This window comes from Scyliorhinus canicula, chromosome 17, assembly GCF_902713615.1.
Source record: "Scyliorhinus canicula chromosome 17, sScyCan1.1, whole genome shotgun sequence".
Classification (NCBI taxonomy): domain Eukaryota; kingdom Metazoa; phylum Chordata; class Chondrichthyes; order Carcharhiniformes; family Scyliorhinidae; genus Scyliorhinus; species Scyliorhinus canicula.
The window spans coordinates 35,219,230-35,233,690 of NC_052162.1; the positions used below are offsets into that span (position 1 = coordinate 35,219,230).

The following is a 14,461-nucleotide window of genomic DNA, read 5'->3' on the forward strand; positions in this document are numbered from 1 at the left end:
TGACCTGCGTGGAGTCGTCATTGCGTAACACATTTTGTGCTGGACAAGTCAAGCCTGTGAGAGCAATAAACTCTTAGTTCGGACAGATGCAGAAAGATCTTTCCATAATGCCTGAAGCATTAGGAATTAGACTGAGTCTGACCAAACTGGGTGCTTACAGCCAGCAGTGAGGGGATTATTTAATCTCTTAGATATGGCCAACATTCAAATCTATATGTAAGACTAATAACAATTATCGAATTTAAAATAGACCTAGATCACCCAATAAGAACTAGCATGCTTTCATCTAGATGCATGTAATTTTCATTGGTGCACAAGTGACCACAAAAGAACACGTACATAATCAAACAAGATTGTTGGATTACTGTGACTCAGCTTTCCGATTTGTCTTCCAGAAGGCTTTACATTTTCCTTAGTCAGTCGCCTAGAAAAAAAAATAATGGAAAATAAAAATATGGTTTCAGTATTACTTTTACATTTAAAGTTTGAAAGTATATAAATATATTGCGAATGTGCTTAAAGTCATAATTAAATAATATTTTAATCAACTGAAAGCTTCCACATCAGGGAAACGATGGTTTGCAGCACGGACTACTAGCTTAATAAAAAGGAAGACAAAGCGCATTAACAAAGCATATTTTTTTGTTTGATAGTGATGGAAAGCCAATTATCAACTCTAATCTCCAACTATCATAAAATGATATATACGTATTATAACTACAGTACGCAATTAAATGTAGAAATTATCTGTGGAAATCATCAACATTAATATGATTATAAATCCTAATTTTCTTTAACGCTCATGTAAAACATTCCAGGGTGTTTCACATTACCATAAAAAGGTGTATCCTTAAAATCTGATTTCCCCAAAAATGTTTGATTTTTTTTCTATTCCTATTTCCCAGGTTATCAAATCTTTGAAATCAAAAGCATCTTTAACAACACCACAGGCCAAAGAACACAACCATACATGATCCAAAACACAGGGCATTATTGTACCACTTATTCAATACATTCGGCCAGTTCAAACGATCAATGGATACCAAAGATGCTGACTCACTCTTCCAGTACAAATAAAATGCAAACTCATTGAATGCATTGACAATTTTGTAGATTGGGTCATCCACATGCCCAGATGAGAAGTGCTTCAGCATTACGCTTCCAACTGGGACGACGCAGATTTCACTAAAAGATTCCACATGGTGGAAATCCTCGACATGGACACACAATGACTCACCATGGGGGGAGACTTTAACTATGTACAAGACCCATGGACAGACAGATCAAATCCCAAATTGGGAAAGAAATCTAACATGGCAAAGGAACTAGGAGTGTTCATGGAACAATGGACACGTGGAGGTTCACCCATCCAGGGGAGAAGGAGTTCTCCTTCTTCTCCCAGGTACATCAGGTCTACACTAGGATTAGCTTCTTCATAGTTGGGAAAGCGGTGCTTCCAGGGGTAGTAGGAGCGGAATACTTCAGAATCATAATCTCCGACCACGCTCCACACTACATAGATGTGAAGTTGGGAGGCAGGCCGGGCTCAACATGCCCCCATGCAGTTTGGACACTGTCCTCATAACCGATAAGGCATTTTGCAAAAGGATATCACAGGCCGGGTACGTTACCAATAACCAGAGTGGGGAGGTCTCACCCTCCACATTCTGGGAGGAACTGAGGCAGTGATTAGAGGTGAAATTATCACGTACAAAGCACACAGAGACCAAGAAGAGGGGGCAGCTAGGCAACAACTGGTCGACTCCATACTCGAGGTGGACCGAGAGTACTCCGCGTCCCCAACCGTCAAACTAATGACAGAGGAAAAAGGCAGGGCCAGCATCAGGAAGGGTAGCTGAGGCAGAAACGGATGGGGCCCATGGCCATGGAAGGGGGAGAAATAAATTGTTGCAAATATGTATTGTGATCAGTGGTTGTTTGTATGTTCTCTCATCGTACTTTCATCTATATCTGTTGCGTAATGTCGGTCATTCCTTGGTTGCCTTCCCAAACACTATGTGTGGTGAATGAAACCTGCAAACTAATTGTACAAACTGAAATACGTAACATAAAAGTTGTGAAAAACCAATACAAACATTTTTTAGAAGTGCTTCTGTGTCAACCACATTCTCCCATCCTGATCTGCCTTGATCTACGTCCTATCACCACTCAGCCTCCGATGGGAGACAGGAGTAAGAACCACCAAAAACGAATCAATCTTCTTCAGAATCAAATGTCTTTCTCTTTCAAAAGGCTGAAACAGGGTTCCACCAAGGTCTCATTATGGTGCAACTTTTAAAAGTGAAACCCATAAATTCAGTGTTGCTCCTGGAAATTGCTGGATCCAATCCAATGATATAAAAATGGCTGCCTTGAAAAATACAACTAGATTCTGTTTCAAAAATTCCACTGATCCCCATCAATGCATCCTGAACTCCAGGTGAGAATTTGTGCACCCTATTACTTTCCAAAAATAATTTCATACATGCCTTCAAATAATATTGCCAAAGTTCATTTTTAATATCAAATCAAATGGCAGAAAACTGTTGTTTTTAGTTGCAGAGCAGTCAGTTAGGACTTGGAAATAGTAACTTGAATTATAAAATGTCTGTTATTTGCAGAAATTTCACATCGCTGTACAATAATGCAGTAAATAGGTTGTACCACAATCAGGTTCATATAATTAAACAGCATTTTGAATTTTCTTTGCAGCAGCCAATGCTTTTACTGTTACCAGTGTATAATTCATAACTCTCATGGGTCTGGGGCTTCATTTCTACTTCAGTAAACATAATATTAGATTATGGCAATATTTCATATGACTGCCACTTTTCATTTCCTCTGCTTTAAACTGTTTACTTGATGTTACACAGAATAGTTGAAAGAAATTCAGCTTGAATATCACATTTCTAAACATTTAGCTAAAGACTTGCTTTAGTTTTAGCACTGTACTAAATTGTAATAAATAATTACTATTGCTACTCTAAAGATCTGCAACTACCCATTACAAATCAAGCAAAAATAACTAAATACATTAAATCCAAGGTGGGAGAGAAGGAGAAGGCATTTGCGAAGGTGCCGCACAAAAGGCCAATACACATGGATTGGGGTAAATTATTAGCTTAGATAGAAGGCTGGCTAACCGACAGAAGGCAGCAAGTCGGGATAAATGGGTCGTTTTCCGGTTGGCAAGATGTAGCTAGCGGGATGCAACAGGGTTCGGTCCTCAGGACCAACTATTTACAATGTATATTAATGACTTAGTTGCAGGGATAGAAGGTACAATAGCCAAATTTACAGGTGACAGTAAAATAGGTGGGATAGTATGTTGCATTGAGAAAATAATAAATTTACAAATGGATTCGTTGAATGGGCCAAAATTTGGCAACTGGAGTTTAACGTGGATACGTGTGAGTTTATCCATTTTAGTCGGAAGAATGGAAAGGCAACTTATTATCTAAATGGAGAGAAACTTCAGAGTGCTGTTGCAGAGGAATTTGGGGTCCTCGTGCATGAATCGCAGAAAACTTGTATGCAGTTAGCAGGTAAAAAGGAAGGCAGATGGAATTTTGGTCTTCATAACTAAAGGAATAGAGCTAAACGTAGGGAAGTGTTGCTCGAACTGTACACGAACATTGGTGAGACAGCACCTGGAGCACTGTGCAGTTTCATCCACTTATTTGAGGGGGGATGTAGTTGCATTAGAGGCAGTTCAGAAGTGGTTCACAAGATTGATTCCAGAGATGAGGGGTGTGTCTTATAAAGAGAGGGGGACATCAGCCATGATCGCATTCAATGGCATAGAGGGCTTGAGGGGATGAATTTCCTCCTCCTGCTCCTAGTTCTTACATTCGTACAACATTGCACAGTCACAATATCACAAAGACAATTGTTCACTTTTAAATTGTTCGTACTATTATGTGGGCATACAGTCACATTTTTATGGAACATTGTCCCACATACAGCAATTGGATAATCATTTAAGATAAACATTGAATCTGTTTTGACATGATGGGTGAATTGAAATGTTTCCTGGGATCCCAGGAGAATTCCACCGATGTTCATTCATTGGGATTTTCATGCCCACCTGCACAGATTAGGCTATGCTACTGACATGTCGACCATACAATGTTTCAACCAAGGCACCATTCATATACAAACAGTATACTGGTATTTGAAGCACAAAATAAATTTCAAGTTTTCAAAGGGGACTGCTCACAACTCTTCTCAAATGTGCGGGGGGAATTCCAAGTATTTTCATCAAATTTTAACAATGTTATCACATGACAATGAAGCAGAGTTAACCAGCATGTCACAAAGAAAAATTTATTATCTAGGGTTTTTCAATAATCCATTTATTTGTTTTAAGGGGTGGGGGAAAGTGTTATCATCATTACCTTATGAAAGTAATAGGACATTCTGTAATGAGCTTTGCTCATGCTCACTTATTTAAATACAAAACGTAAAAACTTACTTCATAATATACTTGGCCCGGTCAATTGTCTGAGCTTTGACTTTAACCAGAAGAGGGTGGTTACTGTAGGTGTCATTTTTCCACTGTCCATACAAACGATACCTTAAAACAATATATTCAAGCGTTAATCCACAATGTAGTTAAACAAGAGTAAATCAATACATTGGAATGCGGCAGCACATTGGCGCAGTGGTTAGCACTGCCGCCTCACGCGCCGAGGTCCCAGGTTCGATCCAGGCTCTGGGTCACTGCCCGTTTGGAATTTGCACATTCTCCCCGTGTTTGCGTGGGTTTCACCCCCACAACCCAAAGATGTGCAGGGTAGCTGGATTGGCCATGCTAAATTGCCCACAAAGTGGAAAAAATGAATTGGGCACTCTAAATTTATTTTTAAAATACATTGGAAAACTTCTCGATGATATTCACCTATATTGGTACGGGAATGTTTTCAACATTCCCCAAAGCTCTTCGGACATACACGCATTGGAGTCCATTAAAGTAAGAGACGGCAGCAACACCTGATCTGCAATACTGAGAAAACAACTCACGAGTGACTCCTGTAGAATTAAAGAACAGTTTGTGGTTATCGGTTGAGAATAATTTATTTAAGATAAAGTTCATGCATGATGCATTTCGAAAAATAACATATTCCAAATTAATTTTTGCCAATGCATATCAAACTGCATTTGCAACAATGGATCGGCAAAGTTGACAATTCCAGCGAACAACGTTTAAACCCTTCATAATGACGTACAACACTTCACTATATTCAAGTGGAGATCCAAATCACTGGCATCAGAAAAATTTCAAACGGAAGTCAAATCTTGAAAATAGTGTGATATTTCAGAATGCTCTTTTAACAATTCTGAGCACCTCAGGATATTTACTGGAAACAGTTCATTCTTCCAATGAGGGATATTATTAGGAACTCATTTCTCAATAATGGTCTTCACAACTAAAATACCAGGAATTCAATAAGTACTTAGACGCAATAATTTTTTTACAGTCTGTAAATAATTCAATGACAGATCCCATAAAACGACAAAATTGCTACGCACTCTTACTATCTGCTCAAGACATAGTCTCATTTGCCTTTGAAGACCCACTTTCTTTCTGGGGCAGCTGAAAAGCTTATTCTAAGGATGCAATCAAAAGCACAAAATGTTTGGACTAAAATTAAACTGAATAACTTTGCTCTGTGCAACATTCTGTCATTTGATACAAAATCAATTCAAAATATTCAGTTTCCAAGATACAATGCAAGTGTACAGTCAAGTTTTTGCAAAAAAACAAGGGCAGCACAGTGGCTCAGTGGTTAGACCTGTTGCCTCACAGAGCCGAGGTCCCAGGTTCAATCCCGGCTCTGGGTCACTGTCCGTGTGGAGTTTGCACATTCTCGCCGTGTTTGTCTGGGTTTCGCCCTCACAACCTAAAGATATGCAGGCTAGGTGGACTGGCCATGCTAAAATGCCCCTTAATTGGAAAAAATTGATTGGATACTTCTAAATTTAAAAAAAAAGTTTTTGCAAAAAGATTCAAGCTCAGCTCGGGGGCGGTGATGCTCAAACAACATTTGGAGCGCTTGCCACCTTTCATCACTTTAGGTTAAACTTAGGTTTAACTTTAGGTTAAACTAAGTCATTTGAACCAAGAAATTACACTGAAGATATGCAAATATTAATATGACATAAAATGTCTTCCACCTGTTATTTTAAGTTATTAACTAGTTTACTAAAAACAGGTTAAAGTCTACATTAAAAAAGAGACTATGGCATTTCATCCAAAAGAATATTTTAGTCCAACTTCAACAACTTAAATATCGCAATATAAACATGTAATAAAATTTCCCATGTCACTTGTTTCATCCAATGTACCGCAGTATCATGTCACAAAAAGCAGAAAATATAGGGCGGCATGATGACACAATGGTTAGCACTGCTGCCTCACAACTCCAGGGTTCCAGGTTCAATTCCAGCCTCGGGTTACTGTCTGTGTGGAGTTTGCACTTTCTCCCCGTGTCTGCGTGGGTTTCCTCCTAGTGCTCCGGTTTCCTCCCAGAGTCCAAAGATGTGGTCAGGTGGATTGGCCATGCTAAATTGCCCCTTTGTGTCCAAGATCGTTAGGTGGGGTTACGGGGATAGGGTGGAGTAGGATGCTCTTTCCAGGGGCCGGTGCAGACTCATTGGGCGAAGTGGCCTCCTTCTGCAATGTGAATGCTATGACTCTATCATTTAAAAGTAAGTTTTTTGTTGCGACCGATCTTGACCAACATTTCAAATGCAATGATGAGGGACTGTTGCTCTGAGGAGATGCTGTCTTCTGAATGAGACGTCAGGTGGATGGAAAAAGTCCCAGTGCAGTATTCAAAGAAAGGGGAGTTTTCCAGTGACCCGGCCAATATTTATTCCTCAACCAACAAATCTAAAACAAATTATCCAGTCATTGATCTCACTGCCAATTGTGAAATCGCCTGCCATGTTTTCTACCCGACGACAGTGACTATATTTCAAAAGTACTTTATTGGCTTTAAAGCATTTTGATGCCCTGAAATTGGGAGAAGTTCAAAATGAATGCAACTTTTTATTTCTTTTCAGCAACATTTTCTAATCCAGCAGTCCCCCTCCTCAAACAGAGCCCCCCCCACACCTCACACGGAGCCCCCCCCCCCCCTCCCTTCTCCTCACACAGAGCTCGCCAAGTTTGTTCACCATTTTCACAGAGAAGCGAAAACAATGGAGTTAAACCGTAGTCTCTGATCAGCACACAATGGGCACGATTTGCAGGATTTGGGAGACTTAAGTTCTCACGCCAGGGCAGAATTGCAACAGATTTACGATTCCCCTGGGAGCGCAGACCAGTAAGCAATTCTGTATTCCTGGCCATGCAAATATATGCGTGGCGGAGAATACAAGGAATTCCCAGCTAATGCCCCCGCTATTGGGTCGCCATCTTGAGCGGGCGATCTGATAACAAAAACCCCCAGCCAGCCACACCTCCTGCACTGCAAATCGGACCCCCCCCCCCCCCCCCCATCCCCAGATTCCCTGGGGTGCCCACCCTACAGTATGAGGATGACCAGAGCCCCCCCCCCCCCCCCCCCCCCCACCACACACACACACACAGGGACCCCTGTATCAGGGAGGACCCCACATAGGCACCCCTGTAATAGGTAGGGAAGACCCCACCCCACAGGGACCCTTTTAATAGGGAGACACCCCCCTCCCAACCAGGTATCTCTGCAATAGAGACAGCCCCCATACACAGGGACCCCTGCAATAGGGTACCTCCCACGCAGACACCCTATATCACACAGAGCCCCCCTCCTCACACAGAGCCCCCCCTCCTCACACAGAGCCCCCCCTCCTCACACAGAGCCCCCCTCCTCACACAGAGCCCCCCCTCCTCACACAGAGCCCGCCTCCTCACACAGAGCCCCCCCTCCTCACACAGAGCCCCCCCTCCTTACACAGAGCCCCCCTCCTCACACAGAGCCCCCCTCCTCACACAGAGCCCCCCTCCTCACACAGAGCCCCCCTCCTCACAGAGCCCCCCCCTCCTCACACAGAGCCCCCCTCCTCACACAGAGCCCCCCCCTCCTCACACAGAGCCCCCCCCTCCTCACACAGAGCCCCCCTCCTCACACAGAGCCCCCCCTCCTCACACAGAGCCCCCCCCCTCACACAGAGCCCCCCCTCCTCTCACAGAGCCCCCCCTCCTCACAGAGCCCCCCCTCCTCACACAGAGCCCCCCCTCCTCACACAGAGCCCCCCCTCCTCACACAGAGCCCCCCTCAGAGCCCCCCTCCTCACACAGAGCCCCCCTCCTCACACAGAGCCCCCCCTCCTCACACAGAGCCCCCCCTCCTCACACAGAGCCCCCCCTCCTCACACAGAGCCCCCCCTCCTCACACAGAGCCCCCCCTCCTCACAGAGCCCCCCCTCCTCACACAGAGCCCCCCTCCTCACACAGAGCCCCCCCCTCCTCACACACAGCCCCCCCTCCTCACACACAGCCCCCCCTCCTCACACACAGCCCCCCCTCCTCACACACAGCCCCCCTCCTCACACACAGCCCCCCTCCTCACACAGAGCCCCCCCCCTCACACAGAGCCCCCCTCCTCTCACAGAGCCCCCCCTCCTCACAGAGCCCCCCCTCCTCACACAGAGCCCCCCCTCCTCACACAGAGCCCCCCCTCCTCACACAGAGCCCCCCCTCCTCACACAGAGCCCCCCCTCCTCACACAGAGCCCCCCTCCTCACACAGAGCCCCCCTCCTCACACAGAGCCCCCCCTCCTCACACAGAGCCCCCCCTCCTCACACAGAGCCCCCCCTCCTCACACAGAGCCCCCCCTCCTCACAGAGCCCCCCCTCCTCACACAGAGCCCCCCTCCTCACACAGAGCCCCCCCCTCCTCACACACAGCCCCCCCTCCTCACACACAGCCCCCCCTCCTCACACACAGCCCCCCCTCCTCACACACAGCCCCCCCTCCTCACACACAGCCCCCCTCCTCACACACAGCCCCCCCTCCTCACACAGAGCCCCCCCCTCCTCACACAGAGCCCCCCCTCCTCACACAGAGCCCCCCCTCCTCACAGAGCCCCCCCTCCTCACAGAGCCCCCCTCCTCACACAGCCCTCTCCCCTCAGAGCCCCCCTCCACCTACAGAGCCCCCGCTCCTCTCAGAGAAACCCCCTCACAGACATGAACCCACTCCTCACACAGACCTGAACCCTTCTCCTCACAGACCCAAACCCCCTCCTCACACAGATCCAAATCCCCTCCTCACACAGACCCGAACCCCATCCTCACACAGACCTGAACCCACTCCTCACCCAGACCCGAACCCACTCCTCACCCAGACCCGAACCCCCTCCTCACCCAGACCCGAACCCCCTCCTCACCCAGACCCGAACCCACTCCTCACACAGACCCCCCACCCTTACACAGACCCATTTGCATCTATTTGCATGCTCCCGTGCGGCATGGACGTTGCTCCGACTGCCCACGTATGTCGAAGCATCACAATCGGGTCGGCGTCCAGTCCAATTTTGCCCCAACGCCAGATTCTTCATCCCAATTGGGAACGCAATCCGGGCATCCAGCGAATCTGGCCCAATTTTTCAACTATATTCCTAGCAGTTTCACAGTTTTACTGCACCACCATGGCATTATCAATAACAACAATGCTTCCTAGACTAATTAAGATTGTCCAAAATATGAAATTTCCCAAAAATTAGTCTAGGTTGTCAAGTAGGTTCTAACATAACTGTTGTCCAAAGAAAACCAAGTTTATGTATGTATAATATATATTGTACACACACACACATCCTCACACAATGCAAAAGCAAGAAATATCCAGTAACTCGGTCGCTAAAAAATTATGGTAACTTACCATCTTCTCCTTGTCCTCTGTTTTACCTGCATCTAATGTGTGCTGAAAATATATAAAAGTGTGTGTTACTCCATTATTTGTCCACAGGTTAAAAAAGATGACATGGTCAATCTCTGTCGTCACAACATCCAATTATTGACATTGCGGGTCAAGTCAGAAACACAACAACAGACCAGCATTTAATAGCCAATACAATAGGCAGAAGTTCATCATATTGATCAACTTTTATTAAATAAAACATTTTGACGTAACATTTTTCACTCCTTTTTCCAAAACCAAATCCTTTCAGAATCCTCAATACTATTTTAGTCCTGTGTTCTTTGAAACACCAAATATGCAATAAGCAATACGTTCAGATCAAAACAAAAGAAGCAGCATCACGTTTTACTCTGATTTAAGTTCCTTTGCTACATTGACAACTAATAGTTAACATCAGAAAACCGACTGGAGAAGGGGGTAGTGTCAGCGGCTTACGGAGCTATTTTGGAAGAGGAGAAGGCACCACTGCACCAAAGCAAAGTGGGAGGAAGAGTTGGGAGAGGAGCTCACCACATTGACATGTTTTGGTTCTGTCCAAAGCTAGAGGATTACTGGAACGAGGTTTTTAGGGTCATTTCCAAAGTGGTGCACGTGAAACTGGACTCGGGCCCCCGGAAGGCCATATTCGGGGTGTCGGACAGCCAGGGTTGGAAATGGGTGCGGATGCAGATGTTGCAGCCTTCACCTCGTTGATCGCCCGAAGACGGACCCTGATGGGTTGGAGAGCAGCCTCGCCACCCTGTGCCCTGGCATGGCAGGGTGACCTGTTGGAATTCTTGACTCTTGAGAGGTTAAGTTTGAACTGAGGGGAAGGATGGAGGGGCTCCACAATTCATGGGCATTATTCATTATGCACTTTCAAAAACTGGATAACATCGAACATTAGTTTGGTGGGGGTGGGGGAGGGGGGGACAATGGGTGTCAATGGGAGCTATGGGGGATTCCTGGTTCCTTTTTGTCAGCTTTTTATGTGAACATGTGGGCGAATGTTTTGGGTTTGGTGGGAGGGTTGGATCGTTGTTATTGATATGGGGATTGACATATTTGTTATAGATTATGGTTTATTGTTGCTGTGTGTAAATTTGGGAGAAAATGTGAAAGTCCTGTGGTGGTAACAGCCCTGAGGGTGTGGGGGCAATGGAGGCATCATATGAGACTGGAGGGGGCGTCAGTGTGGTCACCGATCTGTGACAATCACAGGATTTGTCCTGGGGGGGCTGGATGGGGGCTTTAAGGTATGGCAGCGGGCAGGGATTGAGTGGTTGGGGATCTATTCATCCAGGAGGGCTTCCCGACCTTGGAGATATTAGAGAAGGGGTTTGACTTACCGGGAGGGAACGGGTTTCGGTATCTTCAAGTGCGGGACTTTGTATGGAGACAGGTCCCAAGCTTTCCACGCCTCCCCCTAAGGGGACTACAGGATAAAGTGCTGTCAAAAACAGGGGTTGGAGGTGGGAAGGTGTCAGACATATACAGGGAATTGTTAAGAGTGGGAAGGGGCCGGAAGAGGCCCCTGTCAGAGACGTGAAGAGGAAGTGGGAAAACGAGTCGGGAGGGGAGCTGGAAACTGAACTGTGGGAAAAAGCCTTGAAAAGGGTAAATACATCCTCGTCCTGTGCTAGACTCAGCTTGATTCAGTTCAAGGTAGTCCACAGGGCCCACATAACGGTAGCTCGGGTGAGTAGGTTCTTCGAGGAGATGGTGGACAGATGTGGGTGGTGTGGGGGTAGCCCAGCCAATCATGTTCATATGTTTTGGGCATGTCCGAAACTGAGGGAATTCCGATAGGGATTTGCAGATGTTATGTCAGAAGTTCTGGAAGGTAGGGTAACTCAGAGTCCAGAATTATCAATATTTGGGGTGTCGGAAGATCCGGGGGCGGGATATTCCGGTGGCCCGGAGACGGAGCTTGCTGAGATGGAGGGACTCGGGTCCCCGAAATCAGGAGTGTGGGTCAGCGATATGGTAGAGTTTCTCAGTCTGGAGAAAATCAAGTTTGCTTTAAGAGGATCAATACAGGGATTCCCCCGAAGTCGGCAGCCATTCATCGATTTCTTTAACAAAAACTGAACATCAACAGTAAGGGAGAAAGGGAAAAGGGGAAGAAAATAGGAGGCATGGTAATGTTAAATAAAGACAGGGAATTTAGTATATGGGTAATTGGGGATAGGGCGAGAGAAGTGGGGTATGTGGTTTATTGTGTGCGTTGTTAGTATGTTGTTTCAGTATGTTAAATTGTGAAAATTACAAATGCTTCAATAAAATATTTTTTTTTTTTTTTAAAGAAAACATCGCTAAAAATCAGCTAGCAATGCACTATTCTGAGCTCAGTAAGAAGTCTTACAACACCAGGTTAAAGTCCAACAGGTTTGATTCAAACACAAGCTTTCGGAGCGCAGCTCCTTCCTCAGGTGAAGGGTTTACTTATGGCCCAACAAGTCGGTCTTGGAGCAACCTAGGTAGAGCTACACGATCCACCACCACAATTAAACATACCGCAGACTCCAGAGTATACTAACTAAAAACAAATCTTGTTAAAAGGTGATACGTTCAGAAATGAAAATTCTGTGCAAAGAAACCTCCATTGACAGTAAACTCAAAACATCTTTCCTGCACTCATTTAAATACAACAAAATAACTTCAACACACTTAGTCACCCAAAATGATTAGTCTACAAATAGACTATATTTGTATGTGTTTCAAACCTTCACCAAGAGCAAACTATTTTATCCTAAAATAAACTGAATTGTACTTTATCTTGCACACCCAGTTAATGTTTTGACATGGTACAACCAAATTAAACCTGCAGATAGCTGAATGACCTGTCCATTGCAGCAATTACTCTTTAATCTTTATTAATTCAAACCATTCACTCCTGTTTAGTGTTTAATAGGGCAAGACCGAATAAATATTATGCAATAAACTGAACTGACATTTGAGTAGCATTACAGCAATAAAACTATTTGTTGTTGGTGTCATGGTGTGTGAGCTGAATTGTTAGAAAACCAGTCAGGAAGCTATTAGTTTCAGTAAACCTGACAGTAGTGTTTAAGGTTCAGTATGTTTCAAATAGCTATTCCTCACATTTCACACCCATTGCAATTGCTGCACATTGCATTGTACCGGTCTCCATGACCTCTCATTTTTGCTTTTTAAACATCTTTGTCTCACCCTCAATTTTATTTCTAAGTATTCCACACACACTGCCCCCCAAAATTTAAAACAGAATTTACAGTCGCAGTTCCTTAAATGACCAGACTTTTATCTTTTCACTCAGTTTAGATGACAAGCATGTGTACACATTCTGGTCATCACCTCCATCCTTAATCAACCCATTCAACAGCCTTGCACCATATTAGTTAAAAAGCGTGTTATTCAGTCCATTCCAGACCCTAACCACTCGGTACGTAAAAGATTTTCCTCCTGCTGTTGTGAGTTTTTCACCAAACCCCACAAAAGCTTCAAATGCCCTGATGTAAATTAAGAGTTTTGGGTCAAATTGCAAAAATGTCTCTTCTCTAGATTTCAAGAGCATTAAAACAGATATGAATTGAAACACATGATAAAGGATTTTAGAATAACGACATGCATTATAGACTGAATAAAGCTCACACCAACCTCTTTCATAAATGCCTTTCCTATACGAATCACTTTGGCAAACAAGATGGGGTCATGCCACAGGTGGGGGCCAAGGTAGCACAACATGCTGAAGACTTCTTTTCTCAAGTCTTCAAATGTGTCTATTGGTTTTGGAGCCCTTTCATTTCGGAGCAATGGAATGACAGCTCCCTTGGCACCCTTTGGTACACCAACTCTGCAAATAAAATATGAAGTTTTCATACAAATATAAGGGAAGTTGATTGAAAAAGGTCAGAACAGATAAAATACTTGACATTAACAAAATCTACAGAAAAATAAGAACACTATTATGAACTTGTGTAAATATCAGGATGCAGCTGATGCCATTCAAATATTTTCAAAAGTAAAGAATCCGATTTGATGCATCCAGGTTTCATTCCAATAATTCTTATTTCAACAGTCGGGAAGTTATTTTTTTTAAATGAAATTAGATAATTGCTTGAAGTGGAAGCATATCAAAAGATAATAAAAGGTCAAACACAACAATGAAATTAAATTAGCGGTTGAGGTGGAAAAAACTACCGTTAACCCCAATTTTGACTATAACATTCCATAGTTCCAAGGCAGAACATGTCCAAGGCTAATTCCTTGGGATTTTCTCCAATATTTCAAATATTACTTATAGAACTGTAGTTCTGGCATTTCTCTCCAAATTGTAAGATTTCTGTTTAACAAATATGAAATTATTTAATTCTTCTTCAAAAGATGCATTCATGAATAAGTTTTTGACATTTCAAATATATTATAGACTAGCCAGTTGAGGGGAACATGATCCAATGTCAAACTTCACATTAAGTTTCTACAGCAAACTCTGCTCATTTTGATTCTGAAGACTTGTTAAATCCTCTGAACTTCAATATTAATTTTTCTCTTCTAATTTCTCAAAAAGCCTCAGTAGTTGGTGCAACTCCAAT

General features: G+C 44.1%; 1 protein-coding gene across 6 annotated transcripts in view; it reads right to left on the reverse strand.

Annotated features, from left to right (window-relative positions):
- The window catches only part of thoc2 (THO complex 2), a 229,431-nt gene that overhangs the window by 109,630 nt on the left and 105,340 nt on the right, over positions 1 to 14,461 (reverse strand). For all 6 annotated transcript variants that reach the window (XR_005457727.1, XM_038775383.1, XM_038775386.1 and 3 more), the window contains 5 exons: positions 13,527 to 13,722; positions 9,870 to 9,911; positions 4,901 to 5,031; positions 4,475 to 4,576; positions 340 to 424 (listed from right to left, as the gene is read on the reverse strand). Coding sequence is in view for 5 of the 6 variants with exons in the window: in XM_038775383.1 (XP_038631311.1) it covers positions 340 to 424; positions 4,475 to 4,576; positions 4,901 to 5,031; positions 9,870 to 9,911; positions 13,527 to 13,722 (556 nt within the window). In the remaining variant the exon portion in view is untranslated. The remainder of the gene's footprint in view (positions 1 to 339; positions 425 to 4,474; positions 4,577 to 4,900; positions 5,032 to 9,869; positions 9,912 to 13,526; positions 13,723 to 14,461) is intronic.